The sequence below is a fragment of the Xiphophorus couchianus genome, chromosome 1 (genome assembly GCF_001444195.1).
Source record: "Xiphophorus couchianus chromosome 1, X_couchianus-1.0, whole genome shotgun sequence".
In the NCBI taxonomy this organism is placed as follows: Eukaryota; Metazoa; Chordata; class Actinopteri; order Cyprinodontiformes; family Poeciliidae; genus Xiphophorus; species Xiphophorus couchianus.
This window is the reverse complement of record NC_040228.1, coordinates 17256545-17279369: the sequence shown is the minus strand read 5'-3', so window position 1 is coordinate 17279369 and position 22825 is coordinate 17256545. Positions and strand designations below refer to the sequence as shown.

Here is a 22825-nt window from a genome sequence, read left to right as displayed (position 1 = left end):
TGAATGCTTTATTACACTTGTCTCACCAGATCACTGTAAATTGGACCTGGGTCAGAAGTTACAAACAGCTGTTGTGGTCCTCACCAGGTGGCCACACTTTAAAATTTTATTCTTTGTTGCCATCATTCTCTGTGCCTGCAGAGGGAAAAAAAGAGTTAATGCTAATGATGCTGGAAGGAGAGGACTAAAGCGCCATTGTAATTACCCAGCAATCATTGCAGCATTCCGCAGCTGGGGTGGTTCAGAGATATAGTCATGAGCCTAAAGAGCATGGACGTTGATCAACATCTTGGACGAACGTGGACACACACTTCCTCACGCATACGACCGAGGTTGCACAAGTGCATTGTATCTTTTTTTTTAACAGCTCTTTCTCTAAATCTGTTTGTCTTGCTCTGCCAGGAGAAACGACTGTGAAAATTTGATTCTTGTCTGCATGATCCTATATGTGTGCACATGTGTGCATTCATAGTCAATTGATATGTATGAATGCAGTGGAGTGTTTCTGTTGAAATTGCCTTCTGGAGGCAGGAATGTGTGTGGGGAGAAGGGAAGCTGTCTACCTGTCAAACGTGTCAGAGCTATGTGCTGCTCCCAGCCTGACACTTGTGATAATAATCACACACAGACTGATTAAAATATGTGGCTTTTCAACAATGTATGTACAGAAAAGCCATAAATTACAATAAACTTTCAAAATTAGACTGCAAACATGCTTTTGTGTTTGAATTGGTACAGAGCATGAAGGTTTCGTGTGTATATGAGTTTTTCTTGGACTTCCATAGTTTTAATCTAAATATAACTAGCCACAAGTGTATTTTATTATCCATATGTTTCATTATGGACCACCTTCAAATAATGAAGTCAGATTTTAGTGTTTTCTTTAAATACTTGTTTAAAACAAAGAAAAATGTGACTATAGTAAGACTTTAACAAAGTAAAATTTCTCTAAAAGAAGTTATGCTATGTAGGTGACAGGATAATACTTATTGTTGGCATATAATTGGTCTGAAAAGACTGTCAATGATGATCAAGAAACTTTTACTCAAACACTCTGCTAATAATAGCAGCACTGTCGTGGAGGGTTACTGAGTCCCTGCTGCGGAAATTACATTAGTTACAATAAAACCAAATGCATTTCAAATGTTCTTTAATATTAACTAAGTTTGTATGACCTTCGTTTCGTATTTCAGTTCATTGTTTTCAATTGTTAAATGTCTCACAATAAAGTGACGTATCTTGCAATTCTGTTCCAATTTCTTATGTATTGTTTGACATCATCACTATTTTTCTAAACTAATGAAGGCTTTGCAATTTAGGTTTAAAATAGCTTATGCTGTTGAACAAATACAAACTAATTGTTTTTACTGTCAGAAACAGTAGTACCTTTACGATAAATTACATCTTGCCTTTATCATTTTGTGTTTGTTGTAGTCCTGTCTACTTTTGTGCATTTTTATCTGTGTGTGTGCTTGGATACAAAGCATGTGCTGCTGATGAACAAGTGGCATCTTTAAATTTTGTGGAATAGTACATCGGTGAGGAAGACACATAAAAATGTTCAGAGCTGTGAGTCTTGCTTTCTTTTCATTTTCACAAATTGACTTTTCTGTTGGAAAAGGTAACACGTTGTCTGGATTCAGACAAATATTTTATTACAATTTTGTTTGCTACATATAATGTAAACACAATTGTAAACAACAACTTGTGTGACCTTACAAAATCAGTTCCCAAGAAATATGTCGATATTTTTTTTCATCTGTAGTCAAGTCCACTGTTTGATCATTATGGTACATACTTTTGATTTGTTCTCTCTATTCTTGCAGTGAGGAGTTTATTAGGTTTAGCTGATGTTCTGAGTCAGATTTAGTGTGCAGCGAGTTTTGATGTAAAAACCTACACAAGAAAAAGAATATAAACAATTCTGATTGTTTGACATGACTGAAAGCAGATCATATCCCTTCAAATGCATATAAATCACTATATAAAATCAAAATAATTAAATCTAAATTAAAACACACATTATCAAAGCCAATGGCAACTAACTGCCACATGGAGGCACCCTCTTACACTGTATAATAGTGCTACGGTTTAGTTCAAGTTCTCTTTCTCAGGTGGAGATAAGTTGGCTAAAAGACACAGGCCAAATTAAGTGGAACCCCAGCTTTCTTGCATTTACAATCATTTTCGTCCCTACCCTTTAGGACAAAACAATGTCTGAGATTTTTATGAATCAAGTCTCTTTGATCACAAGTGATGGAAACAACATGCGCATGTCTGTGCTGGCCTTTAAACAAACGTTTTATTTCAAGCAGCAGAGCATTATTGTCAATATGTGGCTTTTCAATCAGTTTTTACTGACTATGACCTAGATTTTTCCTGGGGAATACATACTGAGTTACTGCATATTGTTGAGTTTGCGGTTATTGTCCCTCTGTGTATTCAAGTGCCCGCTAACATAAAGGTCAGCGCCAGCATCTATGGATTTTACTGCTGTCCCTAACATATTTTTAGAGGTGATGACAAGCAAGTTACTTTCCTGCAACTATGACCAATTATTGTTTGAGGTTTTTATTGGTCCAAAAGAGTTTTAAAAAGACAAAATATTGTATACTTATTGCGGTCATTCTCCATACTGGCCTCCTTTTTGTTTTACCGAAAATGATTCGCTTGGCAGCAGCAGAGTTCTGCTTTTTTGTTTGGATGGCAGACAGAAGGGTCGACCGAGTTTGTGGTTCTGCTCAGGGAACAGCCCGGTTTTAGACTACACTTCTGTTTTTTTGGGGGGTTTTTTGCAAGACACAGGGACTGATATCTCCCGAACTCGTATTATAACTCGGCATGTGCTAATCATGATAGTTATGTAGACCACAAAAGGAGTAAAGACTCCTAATGGAGTTGTAATCCATTGAAGAAAGTATTCAAATGTTTTACTGGGAACTGTTAACTTTATACCCATGTGTTTCAGATGTTATTTGAGACGTTTAATATTTATTGTTGAAACATAAATACTAAATTTCTCTGTTTTGTCACATTGGTGACAATACCATGTGATACCATTTATCTCAAAGCTGCTTCTAAGTAAAAACAAGTCACTTTGCACGTGTAAATTATTATCTCTTTTACTTTATCATTTAAAATATCTTGATAAATATCACATTTATGCCAGACAGTAAATGGAGTCATTTACTCCACAATACCCCAAATGCAAGCAAGGACTTGACATATTCATAAGTAAATTTATTGAGTTCAGTTAGCATTATGAACAGCAAACATTAGCATCATGAACTAAACCACCAAATGACCAGGTCTCACAAATACAAAGTAGAGAAATGGCCACAACAGAGAAGACAAAACATAGAATTAGAGAAGAGTTAGTCCACTCTTACAAGGCATATTCCCAGATCAGCTCCCATTCTGCCCTTTGTAGTTTCTACCAACATTCGAACCCACACTTTGACTTTCCATTTCATACAACCAACTAAACTTTTTTTGAATGTGTATTTAACTATCATATTTAATTTTATTTCTCTTGATAGGTAGTTATTTTCATAAATTATACAACTGAACATTTATAAAAAATTATCAAAAACATTACGTGAATTGTGCTGACAAGTTCCAGCTTCAACATTTTTACATAGCCTGATGCAGAGCAACAACTGGTTTAAATCACATGGGAATATCAACATTTGTATCTTAAACAGCATATGAAATACTGGAGGTTGCACTATAGCGTCAAACAAGTCTTTTGTTTTTCTTTTTAAAAGTTGGAGGGATGACCAGAAAGACTAATTATGTATAGCAGTATGTTTATTAACCTTTCCATCTGCGCTAGTGTATTTGTATTGTTACAAACACAATTTAATTTGGTGTTGATCTGGAAGTTATGTGTTTTAAATTGCTTAGACCAGATTAGTTGAGGATCTGACTATTTGTAAGTTGTACTACTCTGTTCCAGCTTTAGAAATTAGTCTGAACTTTAAAGACCTGGATGTTCTGCACAAATAAATTATTATCATTAACAAAGGGAGGTAACTACATTTATTGTTATTTCTGAAACCTAAAATTATTACAGAATAGCTCTGAGTAGAATTCCTTCCTATTTTCAGGAGCCAATATTTCCTGTCCTGTGGTCAGTTGTAGCCCACAATGACATGAGGATTTTGCTCTTCTGTGCTCTTACAAGAGAAAACATCATATCCAAAGAGCTTCTAAGGTCTTTTTTGTTAATTTGATTTGTGTGTTAATAACCAATGAAAAATATTTTATTCATAACAGAAATAAACTAATTTGGTCTTCAGCACATAAACAGCTGCAATCACAGTTTTTTTTTTTTTTTCTTCTATACCCTCTTAACCGTGCAGGGTGTGTACCTAAAAGTGGTCATTGGGGGATCACAGAGGGAAACAGCTATGCATGCATACACTCAGAAATAAAGACAGGTCAACTGAATACTCTAAACTGAGAATCATATTTTATTTTTTTTTTTTTTGGAAGGAAGCTAGAGTGTGTGATCATCGTAACCGACAAAAAAGATTAAATTATTCCAAACTGTAAATTAGTGAAATACAGCTCACTAAATTTGATTAAGTATCAAAACAAATGGCGTTACTACCACTGCTGCCATCATACAGGAAGGAATCAATTCTCCAACTCGCTAGGAATCAGGGGAATATTATTTTCCGTATGGTGGTTTTCATATCAGGTACTTGTTGGTATCCCGGGTTGTTGAGCTGTATTAGCAGTTTGATTTCATTCTAGTTTCGTTATTGTTTTGTGTCACTTTCTTATTTTGGTTAGATCTGTCTTGTTTCAGTCTTAAATTTCAGTTCTTAGTGTTTTTATTGTTAAGTTTATTTCTTATAGTTAATTTTTGTCACTGTTTTCATTACGTTTCTGTAGTGAGGTTATTCTGTACTGACTTATTTCCTGTTCCCCTGTATACTCTCCATCACCCCCTGTGCCATCTTCTCTGTCTGTCTTCTTTTCCCCCCACTCACACCTGCAGTCAGTTAACTCATCAGCTCAGGTCTTTTGCTCCACATTCACCTGCCCAGGTTTTACGTTGCTCACGCTCAGTCACTCCTCACCGGTTTCCCATACTTCTCCTCAACTTCCCTGTGTTTCCTGTCTGGCCTTGTTTTGGATTACTTTTAGGTTGATTCTGGCTTCCTGCATTTTTGTAAGTTCTGATTTTCATTTTTTTTATTAAATTTTGCAACTCAGTCTGACGACTGCTGCATTAAGGTCCTAACCACAGACACCATGACAGAAGTGACTCTGCGCCTGCTGGGTACAAACTGACATATGGATGGTTAACAATCTCCTACTGTAGACACTAGACAGAACCATTTTGTACTGAAAAAGTTTGATATGAAACTACAAAATGTACCATGTTCTAAAGTAACAAAAAGACAAAATCACTTATGCCCTCCCAAATCTTCATATCAACAGGGGATTACTGATCATTTTTTCACAAAGTAGGGTTCTGCCCATAGATCCAATGGAAGAAACTTTTTATGCTGTTCCATACAGCATAAAAACATTTTGATAATATTTCTGCTCTTCAGTATGTGGAAAAAGTTTTAAGATAGTTACTTTAGTTACAACATGCCTGCATACTAAAACACGAAGCAAGGTCCATAATAAAAGGGCTAGTTTGGTATGGAGTTACCTGACTGCTTTGCACATATCCTTCAACTTGAGACATTGTAGAGAGGAAACTGTGAACTACACCATCTGTCCCTACATCAGTGCGTAATCTCACAGTTGCTGTTGAAGAAGAGTCGTATTCAGCAGCATTCAATGGTGTTCTGCTCCTTCCAACAGATGAGTTACAAAAATAAGAGTCAACATCTGTTCTGTGAACTCAAAGAAATTACAGAAATGTATTAGTTGTACTTTACTTGTATATAATCCATGCCAAGTGCAATTTCAAGGCCAGTTGAAGGCAACTGAACATCATCACTTGCGCTTTAAGAAGATCCTGGTCCTGTTTTATCGGCGTGTTTGATGAAGTTATCAGAGTCAAAACACTGAGTGTGTAAAGCCCAAGGGAGCAGTGTGCTTGTGTGGGGGATGACTGAGACTCACGTCATGTTTCCTCTGTGGGTTACACATTCATGAGACAGACAATCCACACTACAGTTCCTCGTCTAAAACTGCTTATCGTAGGTGGTCTGCTCCAGAGGGAGGTGGGTTTGGTTGACATATGGTACACTGCTTGGTGATAAAGTCCTTTAAATGCACACACAAAAAAGAAAAAAGAGAGGGGAAAAACACATAAATCCAGTCCAAGGAAGCTTCATGTACTGAGAGATAAAATGAATGACTGGTGTTTTAATAAAAGTAAGAAAAAGTAATCACAAAGCTACCCTGCTTCTTGCCTGTCAACTAAATGAATTTAATCTCAGCTAGGTTTCTTGAATTGTGACAGAATTCCATTCCCTGTTTCCCACATCCTTTGATTCACATGGCTTTTTCATGCAGAGGCGTGAGCTTTAAGCCACATTTAATGCTTTTCTGCACAATTTCACTGAGCGCCAAGTGACAAAGCTAAATATTTTATTGAGGGGTTATTATTTTGTGCACCAGGCCAAAGCAAGCTAAATGCTGGTGAAGAATGTAATCATTTATCTAAAGACCAAGGGCAAAATGCTCAATTTGATCTAAAATTGGCCTCTGCTACCCACAAGAAGATAGAGAAATGGTGTGCATGAGTGCATGTGTATACATTACAAAAAACGAGCTCTGTCAACTTCTGGATTATCGCAGCCAGAGAAAAACATTTTGTTTGTTTTAATGCTCATGGAGCATGTGAGAGAGCAAGTCTCTCTTTTTTTTTTTCATTCTTGACCATTGCTTCTGACATTGAAGTTCAGTGTATGCACAGTTAATCCAGTAAAGTCAGAAGAGCTACCACTCTACTAAAGAATGAAAACATGAAAGAATCTCAAAGGAAATCCTTTCTTTCTCACAATGTCCACCATGGCGTCCCATCTAAAATGCCCCCGGTAATTGCAAATTACTAGGAATTTTATCGGATTGTGGTAGTGTGAAGCTTTCCCATCATTCCCTAAAGGCTTTTATGTAGCTATCAGTTGTGCACCAGCCTACCGGAGCCTTTAACTTGGTTGTTTAATGATTGCCATTAACATATCAAGATCTGCCAAGGGGTGCTGGCAGCTTTTCCCACCCCTCCTACTGCTTTCTCTAATTTCCAAAATCAAGATGGCTCCTCTAAATCTTCATGTGGACCCTTCAGGGAGTAGATAACATGAAGGTCTCTGGTGTAATTGGATTTATTTACAAAATCGCTGTGAAAATTTGGACATTATCTGTCTATATACCCATGACTGGACTGCATCCTCCTGATAGGCCATTTTTTCCACTATTGCGGTAAAATTCACTTCTCTTGATGGAGTTGAATTAAAGTTATTTAATATTAAATAGCTAAATATCACATTTCCATTCACATGGCATCTTTTAAAATTAGATCCTGATCTTAGAGTTTTGGTGGTGAGTTCATGGTCCTTTTTTGTCTGAAGGAAACTTGGCTGGATACAGCTTTGTGTTGGTGTACAAATCTCAAGAAAACTTTTTTTTTTTGTTTGTGTTCATTTAGAAAATATAACATTTCAAAATACAAATCAATGTGTCTTCATCGAAACAATGACTGGCAACAAGTAAGTCTCCTTATCACCATGACCTATCAGCAGATGTCTTGTCCCTTTGAAAGAAATTTGTAGACCTCGCCAGCCTCATTGCATGGCCCTGTCTCCTACTCCACTTGCATCTGTTAGCATTTTGTTTCATATAGCTTAGAGCTTTCCATGTGCTCCTGTTTGTGTGTGTGCGGGCGTGTGGGTGTGCATGTGTATGTTTGCATTTTGTTTACCAGATGTGCATCAGATAAAGACTCAAATGGCACAACTGGCTATTACACCATCACCGCTTTAGCAACATGGGGTTAGCCACAGAAATTAAGATGTAGAGACAGACAGCACTGGGAGTGAACAGGACATATTTAACTTTTAACGAAAACCCAAGAAAACTGATACCAAAACTAATACTGGAAAGTTTATTCTTAAAGTGACATTGTGAGTGTGAGTCAGGCATAAGAAACAAAACTCCAAGCAAAATTATGTTGAAAAGATAAGTGATGATACAGCTACCATTTAAATAATTTGACAATGTAGTTGAAAAAAGATGGCAAAACACATATATTAAGATATCTATTGATGTCCAATTAATAATAAAAAGAATTATATGCATTTCTTTGTATTAGAGTTGTATGTAGATTTCTGAAGTTTGGAAGGACTTTTTTGTTAAACATTGTGAGAACATAAGCATACTCAGTTTTTCTTCAACGTATCATTCCATAATGAAGAAAATTACAGTGGGAATTCATCTTTTCACTGGGATGGTTGTCATTCTTCCTGTGGTACCATATGTTTTATTGCTTGGTTTGTCATAAAAGTACTTTCTCATGACTCATTTAATCTCAGTGACTGTTGCTATTTTTTATATTAACATATCTTTTCCTTTGTTCCTCTATCATTGTCCTTCTCTCTCCAGATTGAGAACTTGTTGGAGCAGTTAAAAGATAAGGACAAACAGCTGGTTGGATTGAGAGAAAGGGTTCAGGGGCTTCAGACTGACTCCAGTAACACAGACACAGCTCTGGCCACTCTGGAAGAAGCTTTATCAGAAAAGGTATGAGGAAAACAGGGTGAATGGCTGGGGCACTACTGTATTAATGCATTTCTTTTGTTGTATAATTGTAAAGTCACACTTGGGGTTTAGGAAGTTTGGGATAGCTTAGGTTTGTTGAAGTGACGTTTTGTGGAATAATAATTTCCTTTTGGGACGATGTTGGCGATGGTGATAGGAGTTCAGGTACGATTCCAGCTCTGTCCGCCTCTGTCTTTGTGTCCTTGTGCAAGATCCCACCGGAAGGTGTGTCAAGCTGTTCGATTTAAGCATCTCGCATGCTGAATTAACTGAATATTTTTCATTGTAGACATAGTGATATTACTATGTCAATGTGCAATATTTAATTTGCAGTATGATTGTTTCACACACAGTACATGTGTAACATACTGTATGGTATGTGAAAGCTGCAAGGCCCATTTCTATAACTTGTGTACCGGTCAGTCCCGGCTCCAGTCGAGTTTGACAGAGGGGGCATTGACTTATTATTGCTACAAAATGAATATGTAGCAATAATAACATTACTCAAGTAGCCTAATAGAAAATGGTACAGTGCAGTAAAACTACTTTTATAAGTACCTTTTTCCAAAAAAAGTCACTCAAATGAATGTAACAAGTACTACCCACTTTTGAACATAGACAACAACAGTAGCCTGTACTTAACAAGCTTAACGTGATATGTTGGTATTAGCTAGTCATCTTTTAGCTAACATTACCTGCATCCAACAGCATTACTCAACTCAGTCTATTAGTTTGGGGGGAAAATTGTACAAAGTTCTTTGCCTTTAGCTGGTTTGTTGCCATGATTATAACACACACCTGACTAGCTCTGCACAGCAGCAGCAGGTCTCCTTCGCTGCCGCACAGGAGTAAACCCAGCAAGATGTCTTTCCACTCATGTTGCGTTTAAAGGCGGCTCAGAAAAGCAGGTTATGACGTGTTAACAACGGATTAAACAGTTTTAGCTGCTGAAGAAAAGTGACAGAAGGCACAGATATGGGAAGTGCGGAAGCCCCTGCTGTATCAAATCGATATAGGATTAACAGAGTTGGCCACTTTAAGGTAAAAATTACAAACAGCTTCCAGTCCAGGGGGGGCACGGCTGACTCTGTGGGCGGGCGGTGCCCCCCAGTGCCCGCCACAGTGCAAAGATGAGGAAGTTGTGATGATATATTTTAACGCAAGGTTTCCCGTACAAGATGTTTTGTTCTGGTCAGCCAAACTTGCAGTTATGCTCATAAAATAGTATAACAAGCACACAGTTATATGTGTCTGTTTGCATAATAGATTGTATTGAATTAAAATTCTTTGTGCAGAATAAATGCCACAGGATTTAAGATGAAGCAAACAAACTACACCACATGATGGATGAAAGAATGAATAGGGAAGCTGACTGTCTCTTGTAAACATTCCTGTATTTGTTTGCTGGCAATTTGGGTGAGCAGCTGGTCTTCATAAAGCCTTACCTCAACAGGAGGGAGTCTGTTTTTACCAAGTGAAACCCATTTGATTTTACACTATCCCAAAGCAGACACACAGTAAAGCAACTTGAGCAAATAATTGTCCTTAATATTTTCTTTCTTGTCATCACAACTTGATGAATTCATTTTTAGATTTGTAATAATGATTACAGAGTACCTCCTATTAATATTCGAGTTGCAGCTGAACATGGGATGGATTTGATGTTACTCTGTCCTGACTATGATCTAGCAGATGTCATATCCCAGTCTTGAAATAATTAAACTTTGCCTTGAACTGACTGGCTTGATGTCAGAATGACTCCATTCTTCTTAGCTGTCTTGCACATTTTTCATACTAGCATCTACAAAGGATTGGTTTTGTACTTCAAGCTATAAATGGTTTCCATTTCCACATTTGGACCCCAGGCTAAAAGATGGTTCCTGGTATTTTTCCCAGGAAGACCTGCAAAGAGACAGATGTGAAAACCCAACCATTATGCTTGCTTACTAATTCATACCTTTTTTGTGTATTCTTTGGTAGTGTCGTCAGCAATTTATTCTCTTATGTACTTTGTCCATATGTACATTAATGAATAGAAATATTCCAAAATATCTTCCCACAACAGACTAAAACTATTCTAACAGTGTACTGATTTATTATTTGGATACAAACACGGGAGTAAATCCCATCTCATTATTGGGGGGGAACATAAACAAGGACATTTCTTAAGCGAAATTTTTGGGGGGGGATCAGAAAAGTTACAGTGAATTGTAATGTGGTTTAAAATGTTTTTGATGTGTTCAAGCTGCAGGACCAAAAACAACTAGTAAGTGGTAATGTTACAACAAACGTGTGTTTTTCTCAGTACACAAACTGTTGAGACCCATAGAAACTAAAATTAAAACAAACTAAAATCTAAATGTTGTTTAGATGAGTTTGGTTCAGTGTCACTGATCTAATCTCTGTTACACCTTAACAAAAATTAAGACTCTAAATAAAAACAAGTTTTAATGAGTGACTCCACTTAATAAAATTCCCCATAAATAGATTTATTGTAGTGGCTCTCTTACAAGTTATGTGTTATTTAAATTATAACTTGTTAAGTTGCTTTATTTTTAAACCTTTTCTGGTTTTCCCATGTCCTGGATGGTTGAGAACCTGGTAGGTGAATATCTGGGAAGTATCATAACTTCAACTTAATGTTCAAAGCACCAGGGATTTTATTGAAAAATATTCAGATTTTAATGTGTGGTTTTAAAGGCTCTACGTTGAAGATAGTAAGATTTAAAGGCATACTTTTTTCCTGTCAGCCCCTCTGCTCTCGGCTTCCACCAAGCTGTCGGCTTGTAGTAACGCTCAGCACCTCCTGTTTCAAACTCTTCTTATTAACGTAAGAGTTAAAGGGCTAAATATAATTGAGATATTTGCTACCTTTAACAAAAAAAGCTAAGTCTATCAAAGCAATGTAGCCAGTTTTGCTAGTTTTGATTTCAAGCATAACAAGGCAGTTTATCTTGATACAGCCAAAGTGCTGAAATTAACAAACTGCCGTCTGATTTTTATTGTTAATGTGTTTCTTCCTATTGAGCAGTGAACGTAAATAAAATGTGTTATATGTCTTTTGCTTTGATTATTTACTTACTGGAGGGTATTTTTGTTTGTGCTGCAGAACCACAGCTAACAGCTAGCTCCTCTGACACTTTGGACTGAACCATTGTTCTAATAACAACGGGGAGACCTAAAAATTCATCCTTATTTTTTTCTTAGATGAAAGGTGGATTTATTTCATTCTTTCTTTATTTTTGCCTTTTTATATTGATATTGTTTAAATTCAAAGGTTTCCTTCATGATTTCTTTGGGGGGACACTTCTAGACTTCTAGGTCCAGCCTCCCCCCCTCCCCCCAACCCCCCAGATGTAGGCCCATGGATACAAATAACACGTGTGATTTTATATTTAAATAAAGCCTAAGCCTTAGTGTTATTTACAGTGTGTTGCAAAGCTTTTATTACCCTTATAAATGTTCCCATTTTGCCACATTGCAACAACCTTCCTTGCATTTTACTACAAATCTTTGTGTGGTAGACCAATACAAAGTACCACTTAATTGTAAAGTGAAAGAAAAAGGAAACATGGTTATAAAAATGTAGTGTGTATCCTTCCCGTTTTAATGTTAAAAGTTATGCATCTCTTTCCTTCCATAGTTACAAGCTTTGTGTTAATTTGTTTTATAAAAATTCAATAAAATACAGTGAATGTTGTGGCTAAATATGAACAAGCCCTATTTTGCAAAGCACTGTACTTTACAATATGCTTATGCTACGTAACCTAGCTGCAGTGGGAAACAAACAACAACAACAAAAGCTCTCCCTCAAATTATAAATTGTTAATCAAAATAATTGTGGTTGATTGTGTTCGTATGTGGAGTTTTATTAAATCATGCTATTTTACATTTGGATCAAATAAGTCAAGAGTCTGTGCTTAATCAACAGAAATATAGCTATTAAAATACAGTAACCCAAAATGTGTTTGTGTATGTACAGAAAGGATAGAAAAACCGATGACAAATGTGTTTCCACTTAAAGTGATTTTTTTATCACCTAAAATTTGTTTGTGTTGCACATGGACTTTGAAATGAATAGCATAATGGTGCAATAAACAGTAAATCCCCGCTCTGCATCGGCCCATCTGCTTACCCAGAAACCACTTCACATGCAGCCTACGTACAATTCAGCTGTGACGACGAGAACTTTGGAAAGCTCTTCAGAGTTTGTGGTCAGCGCAGGGTGTGTGTAATGTGTTGACAAGGGCGAGTGTGTGTGTTGCTAATCACAAACTCTGTCACAAACCTGGTCTTGGAGCCAGTCGCTGGCCACAGCTCTGTGGTTCTAATTAACGGGCTGGGGCATTGTGTTTATAGCTAGCCTTACTCGTTACTGTAGTTCGTGTGTGTTTTGTTCTCGTCTGTCTGTGATGTTTGTGATTCCTCTTGTTCTTATATAGAGTCCAAAGTAAGGCACCTCGCTGAGGCATGTTATATTAACACACACTGCCCTCTTTTACTAACCCCTCAATTATCCAGAGATATATAATACAGTGGGTAAAACACCCAGGACTTCTAAGTCAATTGGTCTCCATTACTACCCAGACTCCATTGCTGCAACATGCCAGGGCTTGTTAGGATATATTTGTCCAATTACCAAGATTCAAAGCTGCCAATCATTCAATGGTGCCTCCTGGTTAGCTTCATTGCCCAGATTTAGACCCAAAAAAAACCGCTTTAGTAGTTACCCCAGCCCACAAATAAACACACACCTTAACACACACTTTATACACACTTAGCATACTTAGGCACCTGCTTACAGTCCTGCAGCTGATTATGATTACAGAACAGACGTTGCTTTTCATCAGTAGACAGTGTGAAGTTGTTTGGTGTTACCTGCAGCACTGTCCAGGTCTTTAATACAATCATAAATAGCAGCAGCCATATGAGGTGATCAGAATCAAGTAGAACAGCAGGACAAGACAGTGTTTTATTGTAATTTATGATTGGCACTTGTTAGATTCTCATTGGCCTTGATATGAAGAGTTTACTGCTGTCCCTCTAGTGGGGATGATTGATTGTCCAATGATTGATTGTTCTCACTAGAATAATCATCATAGTGAGAACACTAGATGGAATACTGGTTGCAAAAAATAGCATCTATGTTCTCACCTTAAATTGATACTTTGATGCAACTAGTCACGTGAAGAGATTTTCTGAGAATATTAATTTTTTCTTACCACTGTAGGAGCGAGTGATTGAGAACCTCCGAGACCAGAAGGAACGAGAAGACAGGGTGAGGCTTGAAGAGATGGATCAGATGAGGAGAGAGAACCAGGAACTGAAGGAAAAATTGGCTGCTCTGCAACCCCCAAAGCTGTCTCAGAGCCAGGTCACCAACTCCATCTTAATCCAGAACCAGAGGCCTGATGGGGAGGTCAGTGCACAATGATTCTAATGCGCTGTCTTCTGAAACTATGAGATATGTTGATAAAATATGATTGTAATAAAAAAAAACCTCATTTATTTCTGTGATTCAAACTAAAGAGAATACTCATCTATAATTTCAACATACACAAACCATTGCGGTTCTTTTTACTTGCGAGTTAGAAAGGTCTGCCAAGATGGTAATAGAGCGGTCTGATGGGACAACCCACTTGCTTCCCCCCAGTCCGATCATGAATTTTTCTGTGCTCTTCCTGAGTGTCGCATTAAGACTCTGGGACGGTAAATATTCTATAAGTAGGAAAAAACAGATATTGGGTTTTGACTAACTACAAAGCATTATCAAAATTAACATAAAAAACTCTTTAGATATGCCAATGTATGATATAAATTTCTACAATGAGTGTTTCCCTTTTTTAATTGCATTAATGAAGTAAATTAACTTTTTGAAATGACTATGTTAATGATAAGGACCTGTCCATGTGTGTATGTTAACCACGGCTGGTTAATGTTACTTGCTTTATCCCTTATTCTGTGTGGTCTACAAACACACAGCTCAGTATTTACACAGCTTTCATCTACAGTATTACTAATTGCATCGTCTTACCTCCCTGTGAGCATCCACAAGGCTGTTGGTAGTTCTCTAGAAGAAAAGTCTGCTAGTACTATGTCTCCTCAAATGAAGGAATAAATTAAAAGCGTCTGATTTATAGGCATAAAGAATCCCTGTTTCCCTGTTTTAAAGCCATGTGTTTTTATCCTTTTTTTCCTCCTAAGCTTACAAGCCTAGACAGAGTCTGGAGCTGGCAGAATTTACGAGAATGTTTTATTCCTCTTTTTTTATACCCATAAAAATGGTACACACATCTTGTTGTTGTGAAATGATACCTTGCTGGATGTTGATGAGGCACCACATAAAAGTGGCAGCTGCTCATCTACTCTGTACCGAACAGATACACATTCTGACAGAAGTTCTGCCATTATTTGACTATTATGTAGGCTCTGCAGCAGTCAGACCTGTTATGTAAACTTGCAGAGCTTCCAAAAAGCAAATGATGTCTGCATATTTTTTTTAATGTTTGTGTGGCAAGGGTTTTTTTTTCTCTGCTTGTGCATACATGTCAGCACAAAAAACAGCTGTCTGCGTGTGGGGGCGTGCGTGCGTGTGTGTGTGTGTATATGCAGGTATTTGTGTTTATCTTTTCAAGTGTTTTGATCTTGTTGTTGTGCAGTGACCTGGGAGAAGCTCTGCTACTCTATTGATCACAAAACAACTGGCTTTCAGTCCACATTTTGGTCTTCCCATTCATAATGCCGGGCAAGATAGGGTCAGATGTTGCTAAGTCACTAATTTAAAGCCATAATAAATGCCGCACGTTGCACACAGCCGTGGGAATCTCTCAGGATACTTGTGAACATGCAAAGTTAATTCAGCTTAAACAGGATGTTTAGAGATAGATTAAATACAGAGGATAAAATTCAACATCCTGTCCAACATCTGGTACATGCAATTGTGACACTTATTGAATAAATCAAGAGATCAAACAAAATGCAACATTTCCTGATACACTTTGATTTTCATTTGGTGTTAATATGACCTCTCCACATGCACCATTTGAATTGGTATGTCATCCAACTGTGCTGTTCTTAGTGTTCATTGGTTAGAATAGAATAGAATAGAGAATAAATTGGGACTTTCCCTGTTGGTGCTTACTAAAATACCATTCTGATTTGTTGCAGCCAGTCTTGCTGCTTCTTGACAGAAGTGGAACACAGAAGAAAGGTTTACATGTTTGTTTATAATTCAAGTTAAGCAATGTGTATATTTTCCTTCAAGATCAGATTATGTATATATATAAGATTTCATGATTATTATACTGTCAGATAATGTTTAGTCAGTAAGAGAGTGCAGTTTGCAGATATTTTTTGTCTTTTTACCTTTATGAAACACCATACAATTTTTATCTTCAATGTGACATAATATCTCTGTGTGGGAGTTGTTTTTATAAGCTGCTTATTGTTAGTTAGAAAAACTCATGCTTACAATAAATGTAAGAAAAAGAAGACATAGCCTTTTTTCTCACCCTCTTATTTTTAATTAGATTAAACCTGTCCAGTATTGGATCAGTAAGGCTTTCCAAAATGTTTTTTAGTTGCTTAATACCAAAACAATGAGTAATATCCATTTCAGAGAACATTTTTATTCTTACTATGTGTTTTATTAATTTGGGAACTCCTAGATAATAATGGCTCGGCTTTGTAAGCTTCTGACACCTCAAATACTCAAATGCTTTCTTATTTGACATAAGGGGGCTGTTGTGGGTATAGACAATGAAGTAATGCATGGCTGAAGGAACCTTATTAGTTCGGGTACAAAATATTGAATAATTACTTAAGCATAAGTAGCACAGGGATTTCATGCCAATGTGCTCTGCAGAAACTAGAATTGACATTAGATCATAATGACAGTCATTATGATCTAATGAACAGAGGTCATAAACCTAACTGAAATACCTGGATGACAGCATTAAGTTATGGGTATTTTTGTAGCATGAGACATTGGTGCACTTCACAAAATAGATGACGTATGAGACAAAAACATCATGAGGACGCATTGAAGCAAAATCATAAGACATAGGCCATCAGAAGATGAAGTATTGGTCTTCAAAATGGACAATGACACAAAACATGCCAAACTGGCTATAAAGCTGCTTGAGTAACAACATGCTGTACAGTAGTCAGGATTTTGTTGTGGACACCACAAAGCTCTGATCTTAATTTGGGGGCAGAGCTTGAAATGATATGTTTGAACAAAGTGGGCTACAAATAAAAATGAACCAAACCAGATTAACAGATTAACTAGTTAGTGTGAGACTTGCCAGCGGAGAACCGCCCTTTATGGCTCATAGTCACGGTACCTGCAAATGTTTTTACTATGCACTCAGATGAGCTGTTTACTGTGCTTTTAATCTGTACCTCAGAGCTTTGTTGACTATGCTACATCCTCTTCCTCTTTCCATAAAACAGTATTTGTTGAGTTTACCAAAGGATGTCTGGAACTAAACATGAGCCTTTTGAATTGAAAGAAAAAACAACTCAAAGAAGGAGTTGACCATTTTAGGGACAGTTAGCATAAACTGCCCCCAAACTCCCCTCCTAAATAGTTTATTGCTCCTCAATAACCTCAACATTGAGGTTGTGTTAATTTTCTCTTCCTTTTTAGATACTTTTTATTTATATTTTAAAGAAAGACATTCATATCCAGGCTGTGGAGCCCTGCTTGGCAATTATACATAGGCAATGTATTTTTTAGAATAAAAAAATATTTTTTTAAGAACACTTTTTTTTGCAGTTTGCAAGCTTTTGAACACATATTACCTTCTTGAGGTCATGCCAAAGTATCTCAATGGAATTCAGGTCAAGATTTTGACTAGGCCACTGCAAAGTATTTTTTTTTTCTTCAACTCTTCAGAGATGGACTTGCTGGTGTATTTTGGATCATTCTTTTACTAACCCAGGTTGGCTTCAGCTTAAGGTTATGAACAGATGACCTGACACATTCAGGATATTTTGTAGACAGCAGGATTCAAGGTTCCATTTTTCACATCAAGTATTTTAGATACTGAAGCAGTAAAACAGACCCAGACAATTATACTACCTCCACCATATTCTACTGTTGGTATGATGCTCATTTTCTGAAATACAGCCATTGTTACCAAGACCAAAGTACAAAGTTTTGTACTTTGTACTTATTATTGTACTTTGGTCTTTATACTGTCTTTATACTATATAAAGACATACCTTATATAGTATGTCTTTATATAAAGACACTTAAACAATGTAGATTCAGCATTTTGTTACCCAAACAATATTGCAGCTGAGGTACTTTTTTCATTAAATTATTCTTTTCTACTGTCTGACTTTGAGAAGAGAGAGCTGTGGCATTAATATAAGAATGATGAATTTATAGCAATAATAAATGTTTTGTGCCAATTTGAGCAACAACTGTTTAACAGTATCCTGGTAAGAACCAATTGTACAGCACTTTGAATCTTGGCTACTGAGAAATGATTGCTTCCTGGAGGCGTGGACTCTGTTGTTTTAAATTTTACCCAATTGCTAACCACGCATGTTTGCCCGGGACATATGTAATGTGTAAGTTCAACGCTATGAAGCTTACCAGAAATTGGCTGAGCTTTAAACAACCTTCCTCTACCCAAAGAGAAAAGTGCCGAGCCAAACAAGGAGGCTGTTAACCTTAGTTCAATATTTGGAAGAGTGGCCAACATGGACTGAATGGCTTTGCTCATTTCCTCCACTGCAATTGGTAAAACAGATGATGTTGCAGAAAATTGGGCTGATTGGCCTGGTACAAAATCTCCTTGAGAGAATCCAAGCAAAGGGGAGAAAGCCCAGACCGTTCTGTAAGTGAGATTTTAGGGTTAGAGTGGAATCGCACAAGAAAGCAATGGCCAGACTAATTCATCAGTTGCTGAGCTACCAGTTGGTAAATGTCTTGTTTTTAGTAAATGAAAGCTCCAGTTTACTAATGATAAACAAAAACAAAATAGAAATGCATTTTTGTTTGGCAAGAACACAACTGTTGATGCCTAGCATTAATTTTGTGTCACCAAAAAGAAGTAGATTAGGACTTTTTAAAAGGTAGCTCAGCAAATGAAAGTTATTTTAATTTAAATTAAAGTTAATTTAATTTATTTAAAATATTTTTTTAAATACATTTCTCGGGGCTGCTGGAGATGAAATGACTTCAACTTAATTATGTCCTCTGAAGTTAGTGAAATGTGACTTTCAGTGTAGAAGTGTTTGTGCACATTAACTTGATTTTGTTTAAATTAGTGGCCTCAGCTGTCTCAACAAGTTTAAAAATTTTCACAAACAGTTGACAGAGAGAGGTAGAGTTTTAGAGGAAAAGGGAGAAGTTGAGAGGAGGATAATTCTAGGTTAGAAAGTGCCTCTGGGATATTTTTCTCGGAGAAGAATCGATTTAGTGTGGTTGAAGCAAAAGAGGGATCCAAACCAAAAAAAAAAAATCAATAACACTGTGATGTGTGGTGTTCTTGTAAAATCACAGTCAAAACATCATGGGGAGTCAGTAATTTTGGAATGATAATGACTGAACTCACAACTCTGCATGAAAAATTGCCCCGAGGAGGCAAACCACAGGAAAGAAGGCATTAGAGGGGGGTGCTCAAACCTGAGGGTACTGATGGCTTCTGACAAAGATGAGTTTACATTCTCACAGTCTTTGCTGTATTCATACCACAGCTGACAACACTTAATATTCTGCTTAATCAATGCAAAATTGACCAGAATGCATGGTGGTTCCTTAGAAAGTCTTATTTTTAATATGCAGTATTTCTTCATTAACCTTTAGGTTGAACCCAAAGTAGATGGTTTTCCAGCAGTCAACCCCACGGTATGTTCTTTATTTTGTGACTGTTGTGTTTGGTCACTTGTATTCATCAGCAACTCACATATATTTCACAATGTGACCTTATAGTTTTTCTAACAGCAACATAAGAGGATTCCTGAACAGCCTGGATATGGCTGTAATTTTAAGCATTTTTCAGGATAAAAGGAAGTCTTTGATAATTAAAGAAATAATATAAACTAATGAAGAATTCAGGTGTTCTCAGTTTATTTTCATTTTTGCATCCATTTCTCCATCCATGTGTCCATCCTGGTTATTGTGCATTTATCTGAATCAGAAACTTAATATGCAAGTGTAGCTTACTTTTGTAAAACATAGGGATGCAAATTGCTTGTCCAGCTAAAAGTTGGAATTAAACACGTATGTTGAAAATAACAGAGTTTTCATTAGTGTGTGTCTAAGCATAAAATATAGGAGCGGGAGAAAGTATTTAAACACCTTAAGCATTTTTGCATTCTGTCGCATTATAACCCCAAACTTTAATGTATATTGCTGTGAATTTATGTGACAGACCAACACAACTGTGCTTATTCCCTTTTCATCTGATGCTCCAAGATGAAATCTTTTGGAACCTATATGATGCCAAATTCCTTTATACAGTCCATTTATATGCAAGTTCATGACATCAGAGGCCTGTACTGTATATTGCAGCTTCAGTTTCCAATTAAAAATGGCAATTTAATGGGAATTTCTGCTTTTAATTGACCCATTTGTTTCAAAGCAAATGACGATGTAAATAGGGAGTTTTAGTCACCTGCATTGTACATTACATTATCAAAACCTTTGTCAATCAAGTGTACTCGAGCTGTACTTTCAGCATAAAATGTTTAGCCAAATATTTTTACAATATGTCTCTGTCTTTTTTCTGTTCACATCACTCACCCCACACTTACTCGCACACGTGCAAACCTAAAGACCCCAAAACCAGAGGAAACTGTCAGAATCTGTCCAGACATCGCAGATCGTCTGAGGCTTCTCGAGCAGGAAGTGGCCCGCTACAGAGAGGAGTCTGGGAAGTCCCAGGCTGAGGTGGAGAGGTTAAAGGGAGCGCTTAAGGATGCAGAAGTGGACAAATCATGCAAGGAGAAGAAAATTACTGATCTTGAGAGGTGAGGGTCAAAAAGTCACTGACATTCACGTCTATCCCAGTACATGCACCATCTGGGTGTCATCAAAGAGCAGCCCTCTTCTTACTGACCGGATCTTTAAAAGATCCCAGATCATTACAAAGTGCTCTATTTATAAAGGACTAATCCTTCAGATATAAACCGTTCAGGTTGTATATTCCTTCCACTTAAAACCACTTTCAAATACTCCTATTTCTTCTCTTACATAATCCTTGTTTGGAAATACATGCTTGACCTATTTACGTTTATCAGTTTAATAATTTGATTTTATATCTTATTGTTTTTTGTATACATCTGAAGACCTGGGTAAGTAGATCCATAGGTTTCCTGGCTAACACACTTTCATACAGTCTGCATGTTCATGTGTGCTCTTGGAATCCTCTCATGCGTGTTGATATTCATTAAGTTTCTCACGAAGTGCAAATTTTGTTATCCTATTGGTAGGCATACAATCCATTCATGGGAAACTGACTCAGGCCTCATTCCAGCAAGACCATCAGAACCTTTATGTTTTCTGATTTATAGCACTGATATGGTTTTACTTTCTGTTGACTTTTGCAAAAATTCTTCACATTTCATTGTTATCAGGGCTTCTCTCATGTGTGTTTTCTCCTACTAACACATAGCATTTGTGTGCTTTCACCCCAGTTTCTTTGAATTCAACAGGTAGAAGATTCTGTTTCCATCTTTGCATTCTTGTAAACATATTTAGGGATGTGTTTGTTTCTTGAGGTGTGTGTTTTGTGAGTTTACCAAGCAGCACACCGCCAGCGGCATGCCAGTGGGAGGTGGTGTATCCAACCCAGACACTGGCTGTTTATACTGCTCTGTTTATTACTGGCAGAGTGCTACTCAATTATCATTTGATTTATGGATTGGCATGGTGTGTATATGTACCTGAATGAGTAGCTCTTTAGTGCCTGTTCAAAACCACTGTGTGTGTGCTTTGTGTGTACATTCAATTCATGTGCGCCTACACACAAGCAAGTTGAATACAAAAGTGTTCATACACTTTCAACCTTCTTGCACTTTCGCTCACAGTACAGAAACACAAGGTAATGCAAAACTGTAAAATAGATTAAAAATTAAGCATGGTTTCAAACACAACTCTGAAAATTGTGGCAAGAATTTGAATTCAAGACCCCCCTGACTAACTATTTTGTTGAACCACCTGGAAGAGGTTTAGGGCAGGTCTCTACCAGATCGGTCAGATATAGAGATGGAAATTTTTACTCTGTCTTCTTCACAAAATATTCCAATTGGATCCATTGACACAGATTTTTTGAATCTTGACAAACATTTTCAGTTGATATTAAGTTTGTACAGGTTCATTGTAACAATCAAAATTATTCACTACTTCAATTATTAAACTCTGTGGCATCGATGTGAAAAAAATTAAAATGTGCAAACAGTATTAATGCTATATTAATATTGACCAGACACATTATGTGTGAAAATAAGCTTAAAAAATATCATGCATCATTTAGAGTTAGTTGACTGAAAATTACAGAAACATTTCAACATCTGTGGCTGGTTACCTCTCTCTTGTTAGCGCTTACTGGCCCCACAGGTGAGCTCTCAGTGACTACATTTGAGAAAAGTGAGAAGTCAGCCTGGATACTTGATCCATCCTGGTTTCCTCCCTCATTCATCAGCCATTATTCACATTCCCTGTTTTGGAACAGCATTCGAATGGATCGGCATCAAATAACATAAGAATACAGTAGCTCCTGCACATCTACTGCATCGAGCCTCTATTATGTTTTCGTGTGTGTGCATTCATTATGCCTCGTCCACAGATGTGTGTGTTGTTTGCATGCAATTGCTGCAAGCCACACATGTTGATGCTCTCTATCTGAAGCCAGCCAGGAGTCATAGAAATAGTTGGAAGGGTTTCTTTTCCCCTCAGCTCATCTGTCTTTTTAGGGCTGTTGTCTCATTAGTGTCAACTAGGCTCTCCTATCAGCTCAACCCTTCCCCTCTGTTCGGCACACACAGGCCAGAGGTCAAAGGCAAACCTACCACAGGTTATCAATAGAGGGTCCAGTATAATCATATAACACAGCTGCACATATTAATAAAAATG

The 22825-nt window shown here is 37.1% G+C and overlaps 1 protein-coding gene across 2 annotated transcripts in view; it reads left to right on the top strand.

The window, feature by feature from the left end:
* LOC114144954 (ELKS/Rab6-interacting/CAST family member 1-like) overlaps positions 1–22825 on the top strand; it is a 160576-nt gene that overhangs the window by 42200 nt on the left and 95551 nt on the right. For both annotated transcript variants that reach the window (XM_028018226.1, XM_028018232.1), the window contains exons 8-12: positions 8578–8715; positions 13964–14152; positions 19556–19597; positions 20528–20721; positions 21040–21045. In XM_028018226.1, the coding sequence (XP_027874027.1) occupies positions 8578–8715; positions 13964–14152; positions 19556–19597; positions 20528–20721; positions 21040–21045 (569 nt within the window). The remainder of the gene's footprint in view (positions 1–8577; positions 8716–13963; positions 14153–19555; positions 19598–20527; positions 20722–21039; positions 21046–22825) is intronic.